Below are 23,381 nucleotides of genomic sequence, written 5' to 3'. Positions count from 1 at the left end.
TATAAGATGAATTCAAACCCCATTCTCCAACTACGGGGTGGCGAATGCCCTCCCCACGTTCCAGAGCTTTGAATTCCTTGCCCCACCCCAAGTTGTTGCTTCAGCTGGATTCTGGGGAATCCTCTCTCTGTCTCCCCCTTTGGGGTGCAAGGACTAAGTCTGTCCTTTTCCTTAATTTCTATGCAACCAACCATGCACACAAGGCATTTATATGCACTTATGTGAGTGTGTGGACGGGGCTTCACTGAAGGTTTGGGGACACAGAGGTATTTACATCAACAGATAGACAAACAACTCAAGACTCCAGGTGATGTATTCACATCAGGAAGACCCTTCGCCTTCTCCTCACCAAGCATCCAGCCACATGCCTTGATGTCTCCTGTTTTCCCCAGACCTGAGCTGTCCAAGACTATTTAAATTTAAATTAGGGACTTCCCTGGAGGTCCAGTGGTTGAGACTCCGTGCTTCCAATGCAGGGGGCACGGGTTCAATTTCTGGTCAGAGAACTAAGATCCCACATGCCTTGGTGTGGCAAAAATAACAATAATAATTTAATTAATTAAAATTAAATACAATTTAAAGTTACATCCTTTTGTCGTACTGATCACATTTCATGTGCTCCAGAGCCATGGGTGGCTGGTGGCTGCCATGTTGGGCTGCGCTGATGCAACATTTCCATCACCCCAGAATGTTCTTTTGGACAATGTTGGACTAGAAAGGACAGATACCTCCCTCTAAGAACTAGTCTGGTGTCTACAATTAAGATGACCAAAACTTCACCCCACAAAATAACTATGGAGCTATATTCTATCTAGGATTCCAGGACTAGTGGGTTTTTTTTTTTTTTCATTAATACGCCCTGGACATCTTCACAGGTCAGATCATGAGTACTTATCTTATGTCATAGGAGAGTTACACAGTGTGGAATCCACAGAAGTGTGGATTCCTTTATCCATTCATTCATTTACTCCACAAATATTTACGACCACCTTGTATGTGTCAGGAACTGCTGGGTCACAGCCTAGAACGTGACAGTGTTGGATCGTGCCCTAGAGGGGCTTGCATTCTGGTAGGAGAGGCTGAGATTAATCAAGTCCTCACAGAGATAACTGTAAAGTGGCAACAGTTGGGAAGGAAGTGACATGTGGCGAATGCCACAATGTATGCACCAGTGAGAACTACTAATTCTGTATCCGTGCTTATCTTCCCACCAAACTGTAGAAATTAGGGCCTAGAGAGAGAACCCAAGCAAATTAAGATGCATGTCTAAGCCTGCGCTTCCCCAGTCTGAATAATGGAGATAATAGTTTCTACCTCATCGGAGTGTTGAGAGAATGGAGTTATTACAGTAGATAGAACAGTGCCTGGAACAACAGAAGTCATCATTAACACTATGATTATTTGTATGATTCTCCTTTCTGAGCTTCAGTCCTCCTCTTTAAAATGGAGGAGTATATGGGACCTTCTCTGGAAGATTCCAGTAAGGACTGAACCAGTAGTTATTTCACTAACAGTCACAGCTAACCTTCTCTGGCACTTCCTTTGCTCCGGGGGCTATCCGTGCAACAGCGCTGGAAGGGAGGTATTGCCGCTGTCCCCATTTGACAGATGTGTAAACAGAGGCACAAAAAGGTGCAGTTCACCACTAGTTAGAATCTGGAGCAGTTGGAGGTTAGGAGGTAGAGGGATTCTGGGTTGCCCATTCGGGCATCTGCGCGGAACTGACCCTGCCCTTCATGCCCCTGCCGGCAGGAAGCTGGATGCCTTCATCTACGACGCGGCTGTGCTCAACTACATGGCCCGCAAAGATGAGGGCTGCAAGCTCGTCACCATCGGCTCGGGCAAGGTCTTTGCCACCACAGGCTACGGCATCGCCCTGCACAAGGGTTCCCGCTGGAAGCGGCCCATCGACCTGGCACTGCTGCAGTTCCTGGGGGATGGTGCGGCTGCACGCAGAGATGCCTACAGGGGATGGGGAAGGGAGGGGAGGCAAAGACCCCTGGGTACTGGGGAAGGAGGGAATGAGGACCTAGACTCCTGTATCAGGGAGGAGGGTCCTCAGAGGGTGCCCACGGAAGGTGACCTCCCACCTTCCTGTCCCCAGATGAGATCGAGATGCTGGAGCGGCTGTGGCTCTCTGGGATCTGCCACAATGACAAAATCGAGGTGATGAGCAGCAAGCTGGACATCGACAACATGGCGGGCGTCTTCTACATGCTCCTGGTGGCCATGGGCCTCTCCCTGCTGGTCTTCGCCTGGGAGCACCTGGTGTACTGGCGCCTGCGGCATTGCCTGGGGCCCACCCATCGCATGGATTTCCTGCTGGCCTTCTCCAGGGTATGGAGGAGAGAGGGAGGCGGAGGGAAAGAGATGGGAGGAAACAGGCTGGGATGCCTAGAAATGGAAGGGAGCTGAATCGAGGTGCTGGAGAGGAGGGAGGGACGGAGGGAAGGTAGGCGGTCCGCAGCATCCCGCGCTGACCGGGATTATGCCGCGACCCCCGCAGGGCATGTACAGCTGCTGCAGCGCGGAGGCTGCCCCGCCGCCCGCCAAGCCCCCGCCGCCGCCGCAGCCGCTGCCCAGCCCGGTGTACCCGGCGGCGAGGCCCGCTCCCGGTCCCGCGCCCTTCATACCCCGCGAGCGCGCCACTGTGGACCGCTGGCGCCGCGCCAAAGGTGCAGGGCCGCCGGGGGGCGCGAGCTTGGCCGACGGCTTCCACCGCTACTACGGCCCCATCGAGCCGCAGGGCCTGGGCGTCGGCGAGGCGCGCGCCGCGCCCCGGGGCGCAACTGGGCGTCCGCTATCTCCGCCGGCTACGCAGCCCCCGCAGAAGCCGCCGCCCTCCTACTTCGCCATCGTGCGCGACAAAGAGCCGGCCGAGACCCCCGCCGGCGCCTTCCCTGGCTTCCCGTCGCCGCCCGCGCCCCCGGCCGCCGCGGCCACAGCCGTCGGGCCGCCGCTCTGCCGCCTGGCCTTCGAGGACGAGAGCCCGCCGGCGCCCACGCGCTGGCCGCGCTCGGACCCCGAGAGCCAGCCCCTGTTGGGCCCCGGCGCGGGGGGCGCGGGCGGTGCGGGGGGAGCGGGCGGCGGAGCCCAGGCCGCGCCACCCCCGTGCCGCGCCGCGCCGCCCCCCTGTCCTTACCTTGACCTAGAGCCGTCGCCGTCGGACTCGGAGGACTCGGAGAGCCTGGGCGGCGCGTCGCTGGGCGGCCTGGAGCCCTGGTGGTTCGCCGACTTCCCCTACCCGTACGCCGAGCGCCTCGGGCCGCCGCCTGGCCGCTACTGGTCGGTCGACAAGCTCGGGGGCTGGCGCGCCGGCAGCTGGGACTACCTGCCCCCGCGCAGCGGCCCCGCCGCCTGGCACTGTCGCCACTGCGCTAGCCTGGAGCTGCTGCCGCCGCCGCGCCATCTCAGCTGCTCACACGACGGCCTGGACGGCGGCTGGTGGGCGCCGCCGCCCCCGCCCTGGGCCGCGGGGCCCCCGCCCCGGCGCCGGGCCCGCTGTGGGTGCCCGCGGTCGCATCCTCACCGCCCGCGGGCCTCGCACCGCGCGCCCGCAGCTGCCACGCCGCACCACCACCGGCACCGGCGCGCCGCAGGGGGCTGGGACCTCCCGCCGCCCGCGCCCACGTCGCGATCGCTCGAGGACCTCAGCTCGTGTCCCCGCGCCGCCCCCGCGCGCAGGCTCACCGGGCCCTCCCGCCACGCGCGCAGGTGCCCGCACGCCGCGCACTGGGGGCCGCCGCTGCCCGCCGCGCCCCACCGGAGACACCGGGGCGGGGACCTGAGTACCCGCCGGGGCTCGGCGCACTTTTCCAGCCTCGAGTCCGAGGTATGACGCGGCCTGGGGGGCCCCGCCGCCCCCTCGGTCAGCGCAGGCCACAGCCCGAGGGAGCACGCGGGGTGGACAGGACCCGCACGGGTTGGGAAGGAAGGAAATGGAACTGGCCGGACCCCGCCTGGAGCAGCGTCCTGCGCCCCTCGCTATGGGGGCACCTCGAGCCGGGGGGGATTTGGTCCCTCAAATCTCACCCAGCCTGGGAACAAGGGGATAGGGGTCTTGGAGGCCACTGGACTTTTTTTTAAACCCGACAAGGGCTTTTTAACGTCACCAGATGGGGCAGGAGGTGGTGGGGTCACGCCACGCCCGCGTCACTCCCCCACGCCTGGGGCCGTGGCCCCCACATCACTGTGCAGCTCCCCGGCCCCAGCCACGCCTCCGGGGAAGCCCGTTTTTAACCTTTCATCCATCGGGACTCAAAACTGTGAGACGCGTTCGCCAAACTGTGACCCCAGACCTTGGTCCCCGCCACACAGAAACCCCTGACCCCAGACTGTGACTTCCGACCCCTAAAAATGGTCATCCGACCCCAGACTGTGACCCCTGACCCCAAACTGTGACCCGAGCCCCAGACCGTTCCCCGACCAGACTCTGTCCCTCGACGTCAAACCGTTTCCCCCTCCTCCTTTTCCACCCGCGGTAGCTTTCCCCTCTTTCGACCTAGCACACGCCCCCAACGGAAGCCCCGCCTCCACTGCCCCAGCGTTGATCCCAACCTCCATCAGGCCAAAACTTCCCACCCTGTCGCACCTCACTACCAGCCCCAGGTGCCACTAATCACATGCTCTCCAAAGCCAACCCTTATTTGTGACCTTTCAGTGAAGACCCAGCAGACCCTCAAAAGCCTCCTCTTCCCAGATCTCCAGCCGGGTCTGGAGCTGGGTTGTGGAAGAGAGGGGTCTGGGAGTCCACACTTATCACCAACCTCCCTTCCCACTCTCCTGTCCCATATTGCAGTGTTTGGAATAAACCATGTTTTTATGCCTCCTCAAGCCCAATGTGAGCTCCGTGTCTGTCTCTTAGTCCCCCTCAAGCTTCTCTGGAGGAAATAAAAACAGAAGAGTCCCACAGAGGAAGAGGGTGCAGAAAGAGAATTCCGGCAAGAACAGAGACCCTGGAGGGGTGTGGGAGGTAAAGACTCAAAGAGGCAGTGAGAAAAGACCCTAAGAAGAGAAGGGCTGAGAAGGGGTTGGGGTGGAAGGAGAAGTGGGACAGAGAACTGAAGAAAGATCTGGGATCAAAACTTTTTTAGGATCAAGTCTAGGGTCCCATTCCTATGGCAACAGGTAATGAGGCTTGCTAGGTTCTCAATATCCTGTTCATGCAAGTGAGGAGCGTGTCTATTATACCCCAGCCAATCCACATATCTTGAATTCCGTTAATCTCACCAATGAGAACCTATTTCTAACATGTCATTATGCCAATTAGCCAAACCTCTGGTGCTGATGGGCAATAAAAAGAGCGGAAGCACTTGTAATAGCTACCTCCAGAGGGTGGACTTTCTGATTAAGTGCTTGCTGACCAGAGCTGCAAGGTGAACGCCTGGGGAGGCAACTGCCTGCCCCTAGAGGGTAGATTCAACCAGCTGATTTACACATATCATCCTGTCTACACTTAACCATTTTGAAGTAAATTAAAGCCTTCATAACAAGGAGAGGAGAAGAAACCGGCTTTATGGGTCCTCAGGAAGCAGAAACCTAGTCTCCTTGCCAGTAAGGGCTCTTATTTGCATACACGAATAATTAATTAGGTGGAAAGAAGGGGCTGGGAGTCAAAGGTGGAGGAGAGAGTCGCGGCTTGGAGCTCCTCTAGTTGATGAGGAAAACAGGCCTCCTGCAGAACTACAACTCCCAGGAGGCCTTGCCGCTGCTCTGCGGCAGAGCGCCCCAAAGTCATGGGGAGGGTATACTTTCCCCGGATCTGCAGGCCTCGCTATCCAGGCCAGGACGCAGTTACCTTAGCTTTCCTTCACCCCTCTCCCCATTGCCCTCTCTAATTGGTGAACGAGGAGGTTTCCAAGGTAACCGCGCAGTAGGGAGGATCCTCACAAGAAGGGAAGAGAGACCCGGAAGTGACGCTCTTACCTCGCGCCGGCGGCGGGAGGTTCCAAAGATGGCTGCGCGCAAGGGTCGGCGGCGCACGTGTGAAACCGGGGAGCCTATGGACGCCGAGTCCCACGACGCAGGGTCCAAGGGCCCGGCCCAGGTCTACCTACCCGGCCGGGGACCCCCGCTGCGCGAAGGAGAGGAGCTGGTCATGGACGAGGAGGCCTACGTGCTGTACCACCGAGCACAGACTGGTAGGCCTGGGCACCTGGAATCCTGGATCCTGAGGAAGGAGGGGACTGGAATCCTGGGTCCTGAGGGGGCAGTTGGTTCTGAGCTTTTAACTTAAGAGGCACTCTGAAAGAGAAGATTGGGGTGTAAGAGGGTTGACATCACACTCAAGAGGACTGAGATCCCTCTGTCCCATCCTAATTTTCCAACTTCTCCTTCCATCCCCAGGCGCCCCCTGTCTCAGCTTCGACATAGTCCGGGATCAGCTGGGAGACAACCGGACCGAGCTTCCGCTTACACTTTATCTGTGTGCTGGGACCCAGGCCGAGAGCGCCCAAAGCAACAGGTGAGTAAGACTGACGCTTTCCCAGGACCAGGGACCTGAGCCTCCAGCTCCCTCTTCCTCAGGACCTAGAAGTCAAGGTTTCCAGCCTCCTCCCACCCTTCTTACTAAGGATCCTGGCACCCGGTGCCGCATTCATGCCACACCTCCCCCAGATTGATGATGCTTCGGATGCACAATCTGCATGGGACAAAGCCCCCGCCATCCGAGAGCAGTGACGAGGAGGAGGAGGAGGACGATGAAGAGGATGAAGAAGAGCGGAAGCCTCAGTTGGAGCTGGCGATGGTGCCCCATTATGGCGGCATCAACAGAGTTCGGGTAAATACAGCACCAGCAGCCTGCCCTGCGTTTTCTGGAGCACACCCCCGCGCACCCACGCCCTTCAGCTCTTAGAAAAGCACCTGGCACATAGTTTTTTTGTTTTTGTTTTTGTGTTTTTGCGGTACGCGGGCCTCTCACTGTTGTGGCCTCTCCCGTTGCGGAGCACAGGCTCCGGATGCACAGGCTTAGCGGCCATGGCTCACGGGCCCAGCCACTCCACGGCATGTGGGATCCACCCGGAACGGGGCACGAACCCGTGTCCCCTGCATCGGCAGGCAGACTCTCGACCACTGCACCACCAGGGAAGCCCTGGCACATAGTTTTATATATTATAGTAATTGTCATTATGTGCTGGATGCTATAAGGTGTTTTTTTTCAGCAAACATCATTTGTACTAAATTTATTATTTATTTACTTATTTATTTGGCTGTGTTGGGTCTTAGTTGCGGCACACGGGATCCTTCATTGTGGCGCGAGGGCCTCTCTCTAGTTGTGGCGTGGGCTGTAGAGCACGCGGGCTCAGTAGTTGCAGCAGGCAGGCTCTCCAGTTGAGGCGCGTGGGCTCTGAAGAGCAAGCGCGGGGGCTTAGTTGCCCCGCGGCACGGGGATCTTAGTTCCCCGACCAGGGATCGAACCTGTGTCCCCTGCATTGGAAGGCAGATTCTTAATAGAGGGGTATTTTTTAATGTTCTTTTCTCTTCTGTAAAACGGTGAGAGTCACAAAGCTTACGTGATGGGGCCGGTGTGAGGATAAACTGAAATGACACAAAGCGTTATTTCAATAACTGAAAGTTATTCAGGTGTCTAGAAACAGCACTTGGCTATAACTTGAGATATATGTTTTCTGTTATTGCTCAGGGACTCTTGTGGGCTTGGGGGTTACTTTTGTGCTTCAGAGTTACAACCCCTTCTAATCAGGTTGATGTGAGAATTAAATGAGATGCTGTGTGTATAGTACTTGGAGCAGTGCTTGGCGCATAGTTCTTGAGAAGCATTTCCATTAAAGTATTACCGTGTCTCGGGTACTGTTTTAGACCGTGGGGAGTTAACGGGTTGCAAAAGGTCTCTGGCTCCTTGAAACTTACATACCAGTGGGAAAGGGAACAAGAAGAAACTAAGCATATGTGTGTATGTCCAAAGATGCTAAGTGTTGTGGAGAAAAATGAAACAAGGTAAGGGAGTTAGAGTCTTCTGGAGTGGGGTTGCCTCTTTAAATAGTGTGGTCAAGGAAGCATTCACTGATAAGGTGCCATTTGAACAGAGACCCGCAGGAAATGAGGGAGTGAGGCAAGGATATCTGTGGGAAGAGGTTTGCGGGCAAGGAAATAAGTGCAAAGGCCCTGGGGCGTACTGAGGAGTTTTGAGGGAAGCTGGGGAGAACAGTGCTGAATGGATGAGGGGGAGAGTGACAGGGTTTGGCAGGTGGGCACAGAGGAGACATTGTTTAGGGCCTTGTAGGCCAGTGTAAGGACTTGGCTTTTACTTGGGGAGAAACTGGGAACCGTTGGAGGGTTTAGAGTGAAGGATGGCAGGGATCTGACTTGTGTTTTAAAGGGATCCCTCTTACTGCTGTATTGAGAATAGACTGCAGGGAGGCAAGGGCAGAAGGACAGTCCTGTGAGGAGGCCAGTACAGGAATGCAGGGAAGGGTGACTTTGGTAGTAACACGAGTGACAGCAGCAGAGGTACTGAGGAAGGATTGGAAGTGTGGCATTTTGGGTGGAGCCAGCATAGGTGGTGGGTGTGAGGAAGGAGAGACAAGTGGGGAATGAGTCCTGCCGTTTGGGGCCCAAGGTGGGACCTCCAGGGAGGAGTAGGTGGCAGTGGGCGTTTAGGAACTTGGCTTTGGCCTTGTGATGTCTAAACAGTCAGTTCGATGTGAGCCTGGAGTTGAGGAGAGAGGTCAGGGCTAGGGGCTACTGGAAACCTTGAGGCTGAACAGGATCTCCTAGTGAGCAAAGGTAAACAGGCAGAGAGATCCGGAGACAGGCCTGTGAGCAGCCTACATTTAGACAGTTACAGAGACCAGGAGCCTGAACACACTTCCGGGGGCTTGTGGAATAACAGCCTCGATTCCTGGGAGTCCGGAAGGAGTTTTGTCCTCCCCGCACCATCATCTCTACCGCAGGGTGGGGAGTTGTCCCGGGTACCAAACTGCTCTTGCAGGCCCTGATTCCATTCCCGCAGAGGTTTCTGGGAGTTGTAGTCCCAGCCCTGGGTGGAGGGCGGGTCTGAGGAGCTGCAGTTCTGGTTCTGGGGGATGTTAGGGGCTGTGCTTGCCACCTGGAGCCTCCTGTCCCTCTCACCTCTGCTCCCCTTCTCCCTCCCCTCCAGGTGTCGTGGCTGGGTGAGGAGCCAGTGGCTGGGGTGTGGTCAGAGAAGGGCCAGGTGGAGGTGTTTGCACTGCGGCGGCTTCTGCAGGTGGTGGATGACCACCAGGCCCTAGCGACCTTCCTCCGGGACGAGCAGGCCCGCGTGAAGCCCATCTTCGCCTTCTCTGGCCACATGGGTGAGGGCTTTGCACTCGACTGGTCCCCTCGTGTGCCTGGTGAGTCCCTGGGGTGTGCAGTTAGCCCTGAGGGCTGGGTAGGAGCAGGGTCTACAGCAGGGGTGGGTGCTAAGGTGGGAGTGAGCTGTGGCCAGGCGGGACAGGGTCGTGTCCTGACTCCCCTTCGCAGGGCGCCTGCTGACCGGTGACTGTCAGAAGAACATCCACCTCTGGACGCCTACGGACGGCGGTTCTTGGCATGTGGACCAGCGGCCATTCGTGGGCCACACACGCTCCGTGGAGGACCTGCAGTGGTCTCCAACCGAGGACACGGTGAGGGAGGGCCGGGGGTCTGGACTCCTGTCGTGGGGAGGGGGGCAGGTCCTAATGAGGGGGTCACTAAAAGAGAGGGTAGCCCACCACTGGACCCCGGTCTCCAGAGTGGGGCGGGGGTGCACCAGCTTGCCTCCGACTCTGCCTGGTCCAGGTATTTGCCTCTTGCTCAGCCGATGCCTCCGTCCGCATCTGGGACATCCGGGCAGCCCCCAGCAAGGCCTGCATGCTCACCACCGACACCGCCCACGATGGGGATGTCAACGTCATCAGCTGGAGCCGCCGGGAGCCCTTCCTGCTCAGCGGCGGGGATGACGGAGCCCTCAAGGTCTGGGACCTGCGGCAGTTCAAGGTACTGTCCCAGCTGGACACCTGGGGCGGGAGAAGCCCCTGCTACCGGAGGCCACTAGGATTTGTGGGTTTTCCCTCCTGAGATGGTTTATACACGAGAGCTGGGAAGGCTCTCTGAATTGGGGTCCAGATGAGGAAACAGGCTCAGCGAGAGGAAGGCTTGGGGCTGCTGTGGAGTCGCTCCCTCTACCATCTGGAGATCTGACACGAGGGAAGGGGCTGGGTGGCGGAGACTACGGTTCTCATCTGCCCGCAGGGAGCCATGCGCCGGCCGTGCTGCCCAGGGACTCAAGGGCTTCAGAAGACGGTCATTTTTCTTTCCGTGATTTTATAGCTGAGAGCAGAGCCCAGCTCACTCATTTTGGGAGGGGGAACTGAGGTCCAGAAAGGACAGGAGCAGGTAGGATGTGACCACCCAGCTAAGCTTTGAGTCTGCAGAGCTGAGAGGGTCTCCAGGCAGGAGAAGTTGCAGCTCCTGGCCTCCCTCCGGACAAAGCCGTGACTTCATACACCTCTGGGCCTTCCCGGGATTGTCTTTTTACTCCCCCCAGTGTAATGAGTTCTACAGAATCAGCCCTGGGGAAGTTTCTAGAAATGGATTCCAGCCCCCCAGGCAGGTGCATGGCCAGGTCACAGGGCCAAAGTGGATTGGCCACTGGAACATTGGAACCACTTCTCCAAATGAGAGAGACACCAATCCCCACCAGCACCTCTGCTTTAGTAAAAGTGTCGTTCTTTACCTCAGCTCCCTCTGGAGCCTGGGAGTCATGCCGCTGCCCCCTTTAAGGCCTTCTAGAACCAGCGGGCAGAGAGCACTTGCAGAACCACGCCTTCCTTTTATAGGGAAGGAAACTGAGGCAGGCCCAGGGAGGAGCAAGGGTTGGGGTTTTGTGGCCTGGAGCTGGGAGGGGCTTCTTTGCAGGTGAAACCAAACTCCCAGCAGCCCCTGGGACATCACAGCTTTATTACCAGCTGTACTTTGCGCTCTGTCCCTTTCGGAGAACCTGCGTTTGTGGGGGGCACAAGGGGTGGAGCCCTGGTTGAACCCTAAGGCTGGAGAGGGGTGGGAGTCTGTGCCTGGGTCACCCCAGGCATCAGGCTGAGGGACTCAGAGGCCCTGACTCCCATCTTCCCATAGTCTGGCTCCCCGGTGGCCACCTTCAAGCAGCATGTGGCCCCCGTGACCTCAGTCGAGTGGCACCCCCAGGACAGTGGGGTCTTCGCGGCCTCGGGTGCAGACGACCAGATCACACAGTGGGACCTGGCGGTGGAGCGGGACCCCGAGGCCGGCGACACGGAGACTGACCCTGCGCTGGCAGACCTTCCCCAGCAGCTGTTGTTCGTGCACCAGGGCGAGACGGCTCTGAAGGAGCTGCACTGGCACCCGCAGTGCCCTGGGCTCCTGGTCAGCACCGCCCTGTCAGGCTTCACCGTCTTCCGCACCATCAGCGTCTGAGGCCAGCCAGGCCGCATCTATCTGGCCCTCCACTTGGGGACTGAAGGTGAAGTTAATTCTCCTGGAAGGGACTCGTTCAGATCCGTTGGCCAGCGCTTCTCCAGCAGGACTTAGTTTGGCCCATCGGCTGCCGTGATGGATTCTGTCTGACTTACTGTTTTTTGAAAGGACTCGGTTTGGTCCGGTGCCCCCCTTGCCAAAGGATATGGTTTGATCCATGGCTCTAAAACTAGGGCTTGGTTTGCTCCCACGATTCCTCCAACCAAAGGACTGGGTTTGACCCATGGCCCTATAAGACCAGTGGGTTTGACTCTGGTGACCCCTCTTGCCCCAAACCTTGGTTTAGCCCAGTGACCCCCTCCCCCGCCGACCTGTCAGAAGAATCCGTTGGCTTTTTCCCTGACGGGCCTGGCGTGGCCTGTGCTGCTGTGGACACTTAGTCAGCTGCAGCACTTGGCGTGACCCTTTGACCTCTCTGCCACTGGCCTCCCCCAGGGAACTCAGCTGCTTTACGGTGGATGGACCGAATTCAAGGAGTGGGTTCCTCCAGCAGAAGTTGGCCCTTGTCTTCCTGCCAACTGGGTTTGGCCACGACTTCCCAGGGAGAGGCCGCGTGGGGCCTTCTCCCCTCCTCCCAAAGGCAGGCACCGTGCAGTGGGGAAGAGATGGGGGCTCCTGAGGGGCAATAAAGGACCAGAATGAGGCCTGGAGTGTGTGAGACTCGTCCTTCTGCCCGCTGCCTCATGAGGAGGAGGGAGGACCTGGCCCCCGGCTGTCCCTAGGCCACTGGGTCCGACCCCCAGCCCATTGGGTGCTATAAGGTCCTGCCTTCCCGATGTCTTATTCCGTCTGGAACTCACTCTAGGTCTCTGGGGGGGGATCTCAGGTGTGCCTCCCAACTTTTTAAGGCTTCACCTCAGGCGGAACGCCCCCCGTGTCTCTTGTCTTTCCACCACTGCCCTCATGATCGCTTTCTCACCATCTCTTTGTTCCCTCATCTGTGTCCCCATCTTCCCGCATCTCCTGGCCCCCAAGCTCTGTCTCCATGCCCCCTCCCGCTGTGTCTTTCCTCTGCCACCGCCTCCTCTCCAGCCTGCTTGGGCCGAGGCCCAGCCGCCCTGCCTGGCCGTCCTCCCTGGCTCCCCCTCTGCAGCTCGGAGCTGGCCCCACCCCCTGCCCCCCCTCGGGCCAGGCCTCTGATCCTCCTGTGGACACAGAGGTCGGCACCCGGCACAAGGCCCCTGGGGCCGAGGACGGGCCGCAGCACCTCAGCACCCGCAGAGGCTCGCGTCGGCCCGAACAGAAGAGCCCCCGGCAGAGGGCATGGGGGTGGGCTGCCCCATCAGGTACGTGTCTCCGCACAGAGCCCCAGGGCCGGGGTCCTGGCTCGGAGAGCCGTCCCCGCCCCCAGCTTCCTTGCTCGGGGATCTGCCCCGGCACCTGCAGCCCGTCCTCACCGTTCCCCACTCAGTGACACGTTCCAGCCCCAGAGCGATCTCCCCCGCCCAGCTTCACTCCCCCCAGCTCTGAGCCCACCTCCGTTTTCTGCCTGTTTTCACTGTCTCCCCCGTCCCCCCCCATCCTGCGTCTCGTCTCGTCCCATCTCTCCCCCATCTGGCTCTGTCACCACAGCTCCTGTGTCTCCACTTCTCTTTGCTCGGTTGCTCCTAGGCTGCCTGCCTCTTTTCTGTCCCCCTCTCTCTCCGGGCCTCTGTCCCCTCTGGGTTCCTGTGACCCCCTGGGGGGGGTCTCCGTCCTTCCCTCCATCTCAGGGCTGCCCCTCCACACTCGCCCTCCCTGCCCATCTCTGAGCCTCTGTACCCTCGTCTGTCTTCAGTCTCCACACCACATCCCCTCCTGTCCATCTCTGCCCTCCAACCTGCTGCCCAGACCCCACTAGTGAGCGGGGGGTGGGGGGCTTGTGAGGGGACAGCCAGGGTCTCAGGGAGCGTGTGAAAGTGCTTCTGGGCGGAGGGGGGGTGGCACCTGGGGCGGGGCTTCTCAGCCCCAGATTAGACAGTGACTTTGACGTGAAGTTGATGCATCTTAAGCCCCGTGTCGCCTTTATATGGAAACATTAAGCTGCTCTCCCAGGTCAGGGGGAGGTGGGGGGGAGGACTTCAGGCTCTGGGTCCTCTTCTCTGGGGTCCTGCCGTTGCTGGTGGGAGGTGTGTGTGCCCTGAGGCCGAGTCCCATGTGCTGCCTGTGAACTGGGCCGCGTTGGATGCAGACAGGACCCCCCCAGAGGTGAAGGCCCCTCCTGTCTGCTTTATGAAATGGACGAGATCACATCTGCCTCACGGGGCTGAGGGTGGCACAGGAGGATTTAGGAAAGCAGAGTCCTGGGTTGGAAAGGCTCAGGACCAAAGCAGCAGCCCACCCCTGGCACTTTGTGGGTCTGGCCAGGTCTCTGAGCCCACTCCCCAGCCTGTGAACCGGAGTGATGATCCTGACCTCCCAGAATCCTGAGCAGCCAAGGTGAGCGGCGGGGTCTGGTGGAGTGCAGCGGGCGGGCTGCAGATACCTGGTGAGCCTGGCAAGGCCTGGGACATCGGTGCTCAGGAAATAGGAGTGTGCGATCGGGTAGTCTGCGGTCCGGTCTGTCACTCAGGCTTTGGCACCGAGAAGGCTGGATGGGAGTTCAGGGTTTGCTGTTCCTTGGCTGAGGGACCTGGCACAAGGGATGGACCTCAGCGCCTCAGTTTGCTTTACTGTGAGAAGCAAAGCCCCTGCATCCAAGGGTCCCTGCATCAGAGATGGGTGACTGTGTGTGAGGAGGCCCCTCCGGTCCCCCACGGCCCCTCCCCCATCATGTCATCAGGTGGCCCCTGAGAGGAGACTAGTGCATAGTGGGGACTTCCAGGCAGGAGAGGGCTGCAAATGTCGAGGTCAGAGCCTGGATTCTGACCTCAGACCTGCCCCCTTCAGCGACGAGCCTCAGTTTCCCATTTCTGGAAGAACGATCTCTAATGCCCAGAATAGTTGACGCTGAAAAAAAGAGAGTTGGGGCACATCATGGGTGCTGAACACAGCCAGGCGCGGTCCACTCTGACGTGAGCCTCAGCTTTGCCTCTGCAGTATGGGCCTAAGAAAATCCCACGTGGCGGAGCTGTCTGGGTGGTCAAGGACAGCAAGTGCAGAGCTCTGGGCAGGGGAGTGGGTACCTGTCGATGTTGAACTTGACATCAACTAACAACTCGCTTTCCTTGGAGTGAGTGCCCCCAGCCCTGCTAAGAAGCCCATGAGGATCCCCAGAGCCTGGCACAGGGGGCTTATAGCACCTAGGTGCTTGGTAGGTATTGATGGAACTGATGTGCAAAACATTTAACCCCTAGCCCAGACAGGTCCTGGAAGTCCCTCCACCACAGGGCCAGATGTTAACCCTGCAGCTGCTGGAGGGCAGTGAGGTCTGCAGGTCCATGCCTGGCCCCTCCCCTCTTCCTCTCCCTTCTCCTAGTTCAGCTGCTAAGATTCCCTCCATTTCTCAGATGAGGCAACTGAGGCTCAGAAAGGGATGTGACTTGCCACCAGTCATATAGCTAGTAAGTGCCCGAGCTGGGATTCAACCTACAACTGCCTGATTCAAAAGCCCAAGTTCTTTCTTCTGGATTCCTCTTCCTTTCAAGGTTTTTTTTTTGTTTTTTGTTTTTTAAATCCCCATTCCACAGATGAGCAAACTGAGGCTCCAGAAAATGAAGCCAGTGGTCCCAAGGCACACAGTGGGTCAGCAACTGAGTCAAGGTTGAGCCCTGGGTCTATATGACTGAAAGACCGTTCCTGACCTTGATGAAATCCAATTTCCCCGTTTTACAGCTGAGGAAACAGGTTTAGAAAGGTTTCCCCACGATTTGAGAGCCAGGGCCAAGCCTGGGTTTTACTGTATGTTTTTGTTTTTTTGTAACAGCTTCATTGAAATATAACCCACATACCATACAATTCACACATTAAAGTGTACAATTCAGTGTTTTTTTGGTATATTCAGAGTTGTGCAACCATCGCCACAATCAATTCTAGAACATTTTCATCACCCCACTAAGAAACCCCATTCCTCTGGCTATCGCTCCCCATCCCCCCATCTCCCCAGTCCTGGGCACCACTAGGCTATTTCTCAGTTTACAGATTTGCCCATTTTGGATATTTCATATAAATGGTACTACACGATATATGGTCTTTAGTGATTGGCTTCTTTCACTTCGCATGGTGTTTTCAAGGTTCATCCATGTTGTAGCATCTATCATGCCATTTTTAAAAAAATTACTGGGTAGTATTCCACTGTGTGGATAGACCACATTTTATTCATTCATTCATCAACTGATGGATGTTTGGGTGTTTCCATCTTTTGGCTATTGTGAATAATACTGCTATGAATATCTGTGAACAGTGTTTGTGTGGACACTTTGTTGTGTTTTGGTTTTTATTCTTAATTTTTGGCTGCACTGCATGGCATGCGGGATCCTAGTTCCCGGACCAGGGATCGAACTTGAGCCCCCTGCAGTGGAAGCACAGTCCCAACCACTGGACCGCCAGGGAAGTCCCCTGGACACTTATTTTTAATTCTCTTGGGTAGATACTTAGGCGTGGAATTGGTAACTCTTATGTTTAACCATTTAAGGAACTGCCAGACTATTTTCCACACCAGCTGTGTAATTTTACATTCCACCAGTAGCATAGGAAGGTGCCCATTTCTCCACATCTTTGTTAATGCTTTTCTGGTTTTGTTTTTTCTAATTTTTATAGCCATCCTAAGTGGGTATGAAGTGGTATCTCACTGTGGTTTTGATTTGCATTTCCCTGATGGCATAATGTTGTCAATTATCTTTTCCTATACTTATTGACTATTTGTACAGTTGACCCTTGAAAAACATGGAGGTTAGGGGTGCTGACCCTCTGCACAGTAGAAAATATGAGTATAACTTTAGAGTTGGTCCTCTGTATCCATGGTTCTGAATCCAAGGATTCAACAAACTGCAGACCATGTAGTACTATTGTAGTATTTATTGAAAAAAATCTGTGTATAAGTGGACCCTTGCAGTTCAAACCCATGTTGTTCAAGGGTCAACTGTATATCTTTTTGGAAAAATGCCTATTCAGATCCTTTGCCCATTTTAAAATTGGGCTTTTTCTTATTGAGTTATAAGGGCTCTTTATATGTTTTAGATACAAATTTCTTAGATACGATTTGCAACTATTTTTTCCCATTAGTGGGTTGTCTTTTCACTTTCATCTTAGTGTCCTTGGAAGCACAAGAGTTTTTAATTTTGATGAAGTTCAAGTTATCTTTTTTTTTCCCTTCTGTTGCTTGTGCCTTCTGAGCTTTTGAGCTGTAGGTGACCTCAGAGCCCGGTCTCATCTCTCCAAGCTGGAGTCACAGCAGCAGTTACCACTTAGTCTTTTTTTATTTTATTTTATTTTTTTTGCGGTACGCGGGCCTCTCACTGCTGTGGCCTCTCCCGTTGTGGAGCACAGGCCCCGGACGCACAGGCTCAGCGGCCATGGCCCACGGGCCCAGCCGCTCCACGGCATGTGGTATCCTCCCGGACCGGGGCACAAACCCACGTCCCCTGCATCGGCCATCGGACTCCCAACCACTGCGCCACCAGGGAAGCCCTTTTTTTTTTTAATTTTTAAAATTTTTATTGCAGTATAGTTGATTTACAATATTGTATTAGTTTCAGATGTACAGCCGTGATTCAGTTATATATGTATAGTTTTTCAGATTCTTTTCCATTGTAGGTTATTATAAGATATTGAATATAGTTCCCTGTGCTATATAGTAGGTCCTTGTTGTTTATCTCTTTTATATATAGTAGTGTGTATCTGTTAATCCCAAACTCCTATTTTATCCACCACCCCCACCTGCCCCTTTCCCCTTTGGTAACCGTAAGTTTGTTTTCTTTGTGACCGCTTAGTCTTTATTTTATGAGCATGGACTCCAGAGCTGGACTGCTAGCACTCAAATCCCAGCTTATTTCTGTACCTCTGTTTCCTCATCTGTAAAATGGGGCTGATAACGTCTACATTGTTGAGGTTCAAATATCTAAATTTATGTAAAGTGCTCACAACAGTGTCTGGTGCTGTATAAATGTCCGCTCTAGTTACTGTAGTGCTTGCTGTAACACAGTATTGCTATGGCTATAGTTGTGTTCCTGTTGTTGCTACACAACCATCTCCTATAGTATTACCATCAGTGTTTTTGTTTGTTTGCTTTGGCCGCGCTGTGCGGCCTGCGGGATCTTAGTTCCTCGACCAGGGATGGAACCTGCGCCCTTGGCAGTGAAGGCGCACGGTCCTAACCACTGGACTGCCAGGGAATTCCCCCACCAGTGTTGATGCTGTACTGTTCTGATTTTCCACCCATTTGCCAGATGAGGCCACTAAGGCCCAGGGAGCATGATGGCCAATGAGCTCCCCCATTTCCGGCAGCCCTGACGTGGCTGCCCGTTTCTTGTCCCCGCAGGTTCGGGGCGCCCGCCCCCCGCTAGGCCAAGTGGAGGGGGTGTCCCCGCCCAATGGGCCTGGCCAGGGCCCTGCGCCGCCTGAGCGGCGCCCTGGAGTCGGCGAACAATCGGGCGGGAGATGAGGAGCAGGCCGGGCCCGAGTTGTGCCGCAACGGGTGGGCGCCAGCGCAGTCGCAAGTGGGGCGGCGCCGCGGGCGCTTCGTCAAGAAGGACGGGCACTGCAACGTGCGCTTCGTGAACCTGGGCGGCCAGGGCGCGCGCTACCTGAGCGACCTGTTCACCACGTGCGTGGACGTGCGCTGGCGCTGGATGTGCCTGCTCTTCTCCTGCTCCTTCCTCGCCTCCTGGCTGCTCTTCGGCCTGGCCTTCTGGCTCATCGCCTCCCTGCACGGCGACCTGGCTGCCCCACCGCCAACCGCCCCCTGCTTCTCGCAGGTGGCTAGCTTCTTGGCCGCCTTCCTCTTCGCGCTGGAGACGCAGACGTCCATTGGCTACGGCGTGCGCAGCGTCACCGAGGAGTGTCCGGCCGCCGTGGCCGCTGTGGTGCTGCAGTGCATCGCCGGTTGCGTGCTGGACGCCTTTGTCGTGGGCGCCGTCATGGCCAAGATGGCCAAGCCCAAGAAGCGCAACGAGACACTGATCTTCAGCGAGAACGCCGTCGTGGCGCTGCGCGACCGCCGCCTCTGCCTCATGTGGCGCGTCGGCAACCTGCGCCGCAGCCACCTCGTCGAGGCCCACGTGCGGGCCCAGCTGCTGCAGGTGCGAGACAGTCCCGGCGGGAGACCACGCCTCCTGGTGGGCGGGCCCTTTCACGTGTTCGGGGGGTAGGTGTCCTGGGGGATGGTGGGAGTTGTAGGTCTAAGGGACAGGTGTGCGTGGAGCCTGGAGGGGATCTGGACTACAATTCCCAGCAGCCTCCTGGGGGCAGGGCCCCTTCCTCCCCACCTTGTGGGCTGAGGATGGCTCCCCGAGATGCTGTAGATGTAAACCCAAGGGAAAGGTCTCTGATCATTTCTTCCTGGAGGCCTAGACTTCAGACAGATTTTGAGACTTATGGAGCTCCCTGTGGATTGAGGATGGGCCCTCTATCGAATTGTGGGAAATCCAGACCTGCGAGGTCCACGCCTGGACGGTAAAGGCTCTGAACTACAATTCCCAGAAGCTTCTGGGGGCAGGGAAATTGCCCACCTGGGGTGGTCTGAGGAGGCGTTGTAGTTTTGTGGGTGGTGTAAACCACGGCTCAGGTTTACGATTCTCAGCAGATATTGTGGTACAGAGAGAGACCTGTGACTGAGGCCAGACCCCTATGGGCTTGTGGGAGATGTAGGCCCGAGGACGGGGTGCAACTCAACTCACACCTGCAGAGTCAGGGAACACAATTCTCCATGGCCTCTGGGCATCATTTGTGAGAGACTTCATTCCCCACCTCAGGGGCCCAGACTCTCCCACCAGCCTCCTGCTCAGAGAAGTACAGGGCAGTGTTTGGGAAACTCTTGAATTTTAGCGTCTCACCAAACAAACAAAAACAAACCCAAAACAAACAAAAAACTACAATTCCCATTGGTCCCTGGGGCAGCGACTCCTTCCAGCGCCCTGATGAAGGTGCCTTAGAATTGTGTTTCTAGAATTGTGGTCAAACCGCCCAAGCAAATTCTGGGGCAGCAGCTGCCCTTGCCTTGCAAGTAAAGACATTTAAGAACTCTGGTCTGGGGCTGGACTGGGGTGAGAGGGAGGACGGGGTTGTGGTGGGAACTACAACTCCCAGCAGCCTCTGGGGGCTCTCGGAGACAGTGGCAAGAGAAGGAGTCCCCAGCCCCCCACCTCTGTCTCCTGCTTGACTGAAACACCAGGATTCACGACCAGGAGGGACACTGTCTCTCCCAGAAGTCTTTGGGGTGCTGACATGGCCTGGGAAATGGGTATGGAACCAGTGGGTAGATGGGGTGAAACTGCCAACACCTGGCCGGGGCTTAGGCCCCCACCCCACACAAATACACAGACACACAAGGGGATGGAGGCAGTTGGTTTGGGGGTGTGGGTAGATAGCCCAGAGGCCAGCCTGAGGCAGTGGTGAAACATAGGCTGTTGGACCTAGATTGCCATGCTGGTTTATCTTTCTCTGGCCATATATTGAAAGCCATTTCTCTATCCCTCTCCTCCTTCTCCAATTGCTGGTTGGATGTCATTCTTATCTTCTGTTGTCTCTTTAACTCCGTTTCTGTCTTGCTGATTTCTGTGGGTCTATGTGAATGTCATTCTGTCCCTCTCTTTTTCTCTCCCCTGTCTTTCTCGGATTTCTTTCCTCAATCCCTGTCTGAGTCTCTGGGCCTCTGTCCTCTCCTCCCTGGACCTCCATCTCCCTCTCTCTGGGTCTCTGTCCTTCTCTCTTTCTGGCTTACCATCCCCCTCTCTCTGGGTCCATGTTCTCCCCACACCCCAACACCTACTGGTCTCTGCCCTCCTCTTTCTCTGCATCTCTCTCCCCTCCTCTCGCTGTCTCTGTCTCCATTTATCTCTCTGCTCCCTAATGTCTGTCTTTGGCCACTCGCCTTTTGCTACAGCCTCGCGTGACCCCGGAGGGTGAGTACATACCGCTGGACCACCAGGATGTGGACGTGGGCTTCGATGGTGGTACCGATCGCATCTTCCTTGTGTCTCCCATCACCATCGTGCATGAGATCGACTCCGCCAGTCCTCTGTATGAACTAGGGCGCGCCGAGCTGGCCCGGGCTGACTTTGAGCTGGTGGTCATTCTTGAGGGCATGGTCGAGGCCACAGCTATGACCACACAGTGTCGCTCTTCCTACCTCCCTGGTGAGCTGCTCTGGGGACATCGTTTTGAGCCGGTCCTCTTCCAGCGTGGCTCCCAGTACGAGGTTGACTATCGCCACTTCCATCGCACTTACGAGGTCCCAGGGACACCCGTCTGCAGCGCCAAGGAGCTGGACGAACGGGCAGAGCGTGCTTCCCACAGCCCCAAGTCTGGCTTCCCCGGCTCTCTTGCAGCGTTTTGCTATGAGAATGAACTTGCTCTGAGTTGCTGCCACGAGGAAGAGGAGGAAGAGGAGGGGGATGCGGCAGAGGCAGAAGACAGGGCTGCCAGCCCCCGAGTACTCACACCAACCCTGGCGCTGACCTTGCCCCCATGATACAAGCTGGTACCCCCCTATTTGTACCCCTTTCCCAGAGGTAGCAAGATGGAGAGATTGGGCCCTCTCCTGGGATGAGAGCAGGTGTTTCCTAAGACCAACAGGCCTGCTGGGTAAATTATTAGCTGGTGATATTCTGCCACATCTAGTGGACCTACCAATGAACATACTGGACCTTAATTCCTCTGAATTCTGTGCTCCCTCCTGAGACCCCTTTGTCAGCCCAATTCCTGAGTCTCCCCAGAGATAAGGGATCCAGAATTCTAGGCCACCGAAGAGGCAAGGACTGGTATTTCTAGATTCCTCTAGGTGGCTGGTTTGGTTTGTCAAGCAGGATCATGAAATGATCGTACAGCCCACCTCCAGGGGAAGAAGTCATCTGTTCTCAAGCAGCAGCAGAGATGAAGAATTTGTTGGTCTGAATTGACCTAAGATTCAAGGGACTGTTTCTTCTCGACTCAGCCAACCACATAGCAAGTCATTTTTTCTAGACGACCTAAGGAGGGAAAGTTATGGAATGCCCCAAGAATTCAAGACTATATTGATTGACCAATGACAAGGAATGTTGACTGCAAGTCAGGAAAAGACTTTGCGGTTGCAGAAAACCCCAGTGTTGAGATTCTGTGAATACAGATTGACCACAGAGGCAAGCACTGGGGATTCTAGAACAGCTGTGACCAGAGATTGGACTACTCCAGAAACTAAAGAGTTATGTTTCTAGAATGCACAAAACAATTGGAGAGTCTGTGGGTCTAGAAGGACTAAAGTGACAGATTGGGAGTTCTTGATAGGCGATAACTCCAGACCACTGGCTCTAGAACATCGAACCGAGGGGGAGCATCAACGCTCTACATGATCCACAGGCTTTGTGTCTTTTTTAAGTGCCATTCTAGAATGTCCAAAGGAATCAAGATTCTGTGGCTCTAGATTGATCACAGAGTCAGGGAAGGATTGGCAATTCTGATGTCTGAGGTGTGCTGGTTGCAGTTTGCCCAGTGGAGTGGAAACTCTCAATGAGGATAGATGACTGCTTTGTGGTTCTGTAATGCCAAAAGGAATCAAGGCTCCAGGGATCCAGAGTTGTCCGTTATCAAAACCCGGAAGTTCTAATCAGCTCCTAGAACTTGGCAGTTTGAGGAGGTGGACTCGGGACTTGACGGGCAGCATTGCTGGGCTGACCTAGAAGGTGAGGGCTCGGGTGAGACCCTGTGGGTGACAGGGCTAGTTATTGGGCAAGGGAAGGGAGAGGCCCAAGGCTGGTGAGTCTGCAGTGCTCTGGAATCTTCCACCTAGTGATGTGTGTCTATTTCTTAAAGATGTTATACATATGTGTATTATATATATATAATATAAATAAAGATATCTATCTATTTTTTCCTGTGTTCCTACAGTAGGGTTAGAAATTGAGCTTGAATTAGTGGAATGGAGCACTTTACAAAGATCCAGGAAGCTTTGCTCTAGACCCCAGCTCTGCCTCAACTAACTGTGTGACTTTGAGCAAATCACGCCCTTCTCCTCATCTCAGTTTCCCCATCTGTAAAAACGAGGTATTGGAACTTGAAGTTCGCCAAGGGCCTTTCCCCGAGGATGATTCCTCACTTCACTGAGCGTTGGATGGGGGTGAGGGTCCTAGAGATACCCTAGCTCTCCCTGGTGCTGGAATGCCTGGTCTTCTGGGGGCAACAGGGGTGGGAGATGCTCTCAGAGGCCAGGTCTGAACCTGGATGTCTGAATGACAGGGCAGGCAAGGGGGAGGGAGGGTTGTGGCTCAGGGCCAGAATCACCTCCTCTCTGGTCGAGCTTGGGGGCAGGGGAAGGAGGAGGTACCTCTGAATGTCAGGGGAATGTATGTATTTAGGGGGAGACTTGTCCCCCAGATTAGATCATTGGGAGCCCTGTGATGGAATGGTGTGTCTGGGAGTGTGCTTCTGGGGTACATACAGGCCCTTGGGTCTGGCCCCTGCCCATGCTGCTATCTACCTAAGTGCCCAGCAGGCTAGAAGCCAGCCGCAGAAGGAGCCAGTGCCAGGGAGGACACGTTCCCACCCCTGTGTCCCAGGACTGAGGGCAGGCACTGTCATTACCCATCAGCCTGCCCCAGTGCTGCATCAACCCAGGTCCCCCTTCTGGTTTCCCCACCTCCCTTTATCCTGAAGAATCCCCACATAATAACCGGATGGGATTAATTAGCTGGCTGCTACCCCAGCTCAGGGTGGCTGGGGTAGGTATCGGGGGCAAAGGAAACCCAGGCATGAAGAAGGGTGTTAAGTTGGGGGTGAAGGGACAGGAAAAGGGTTCTGTTTGGAAGGAGAGAGAGTGGGGTCAGGGCTGGTGCAACCTGGGTTCCTGCTAGGGAGGGCAGAGC

General features: G+C 55.9%; 3 protein-coding genes across 3 annotated transcripts in view; all 3 read left to right on the top strand.

Moving 5' to 3' along the window:
- Positions 1 to 4,810, top strand: part of GRIN2D (glutamate ionotropic receptor NMDA type subunit 2D) — a 28,979-nt gene extending 24,169 nt beyond the window's left edge. The window contains exons 10-12 of the mRNA XM_060000512.1: positions 1,753 to 1,940; positions 2,105 to 2,337; positions 2,507 to 4,810. Coding sequence (XP_059856495.1) covers positions 1,753 to 1,940; positions 2,105 to 2,337; positions 2,507 to 3,838 — 1,753 coding nt within the window. The 3' untranslated portion in view covers positions 3,839 to 4,810. The remainder of the gene's footprint in view (positions 1 to 1,752; positions 1,941 to 2,104; positions 2,338 to 2,506) is intronic.
- A 1,133-nt stretch (positions 4,811 to 5,943) lies between these two features.
- Positions 5,944 to 12,112, top strand: GRWD1 (glutamate rich WD repeat containing 1). Its single transcript, XM_059999224.1, has 7 exons — positions 5,944 to 6,140; positions 6,346 to 6,463; positions 6,616 to 6,778; positions 9,116 to 9,329; positions 9,460 to 9,602; positions 9,757 to 9,954; positions 11,092 to 12,112. The coding sequence occupies exons 1-7, from the start codon at positions 5,954 to 5,956 to the stop codon at positions 11,407 to 11,409; spliced, it is 1,341 nt and encodes a 446-aa protein (XP_059855207.1). The 5' UTR covers positions 5,944 to 5,953; the 3' UTR covers positions 11,410 to 12,112.
- Positions 12,113 to 12,645: 533 nt separating this feature from the next.
- KCNJ14 (potassium inwardly rectifying channel subfamily J member 14) lies at positions 12,646 to 22,309 on the top strand. Its single transcript, XM_060000971.1, has 3 exons — positions 12,646 to 12,755; positions 17,867 to 18,626; positions 20,429 to 22,309. The coding sequence occupies exons 2-3, from the start codon at positions 17,919 to 17,921 to the stop codon at positions 21,014 to 21,016; spliced, it is 1,296 nt and encodes a 431-aa protein (XP_059856954.1). The 5' UTR covers positions 12,646 to 12,755; positions 17,867 to 17,918; the 3' UTR covers positions 21,017 to 22,309.
- The last annotated feature ends 1,072 nt before the right edge of the window (positions 22,310 to 23,381 follow it).

This window comes from Delphinus delphis, chromosome 20, assembly GCF_949987515.2.
Source record: "Delphinus delphis chromosome 20, mDelDel1.2, whole genome shotgun sequence".
Taxonomy (NCBI): domain Eukaryota; kingdom Metazoa; phylum Chordata; class Mammalia; order Artiodactyla; family Delphinidae; genus Delphinus; species Delphinus delphis.
This window is presented reverse-complemented; position numbering and strand designations above follow the sequence as displayed.

Bases quoted from the DNA above. Each gene is read 5' to 3' on its own strand.
- GRWD1 (XM_059999224.1), top strand. From the start codon at position 5,954: ATGGCTGCGCGCAAGGGTCGGCGGCGCACGTGTGAAACCGGGGAGCCT. The intron at 6,141-6,345 runs GTAGGCCTGGGC...TTCCATCCCCAG, and splicing joins GTACCACCGAGCACAGACTG to GCGCCCCCTGTCTCAGCTTC. The intron at 6,464-6,615 runs GTGAGTAAGACT...CACCTCCCCCAG, and splicing joins GAGAGCGCCCAAAGCAACAG to ATTGATGATGCTTCGGATGC.
- KCNJ14 (XM_060000971.1), top strand. From the start codon at position 17,919: ATGGGCCTGGCCAGGGCCCTGCGCCGCCTGAGCGGCGCCCTGGAGTCG. The intron at 18,627-20,428 runs GTGCGAGACAGT...CTTTTGCTACAG, and splicing joins TGCGGGCCCAGCTGCTGCAG to CCTCGCGTGACCCCGGAGGG.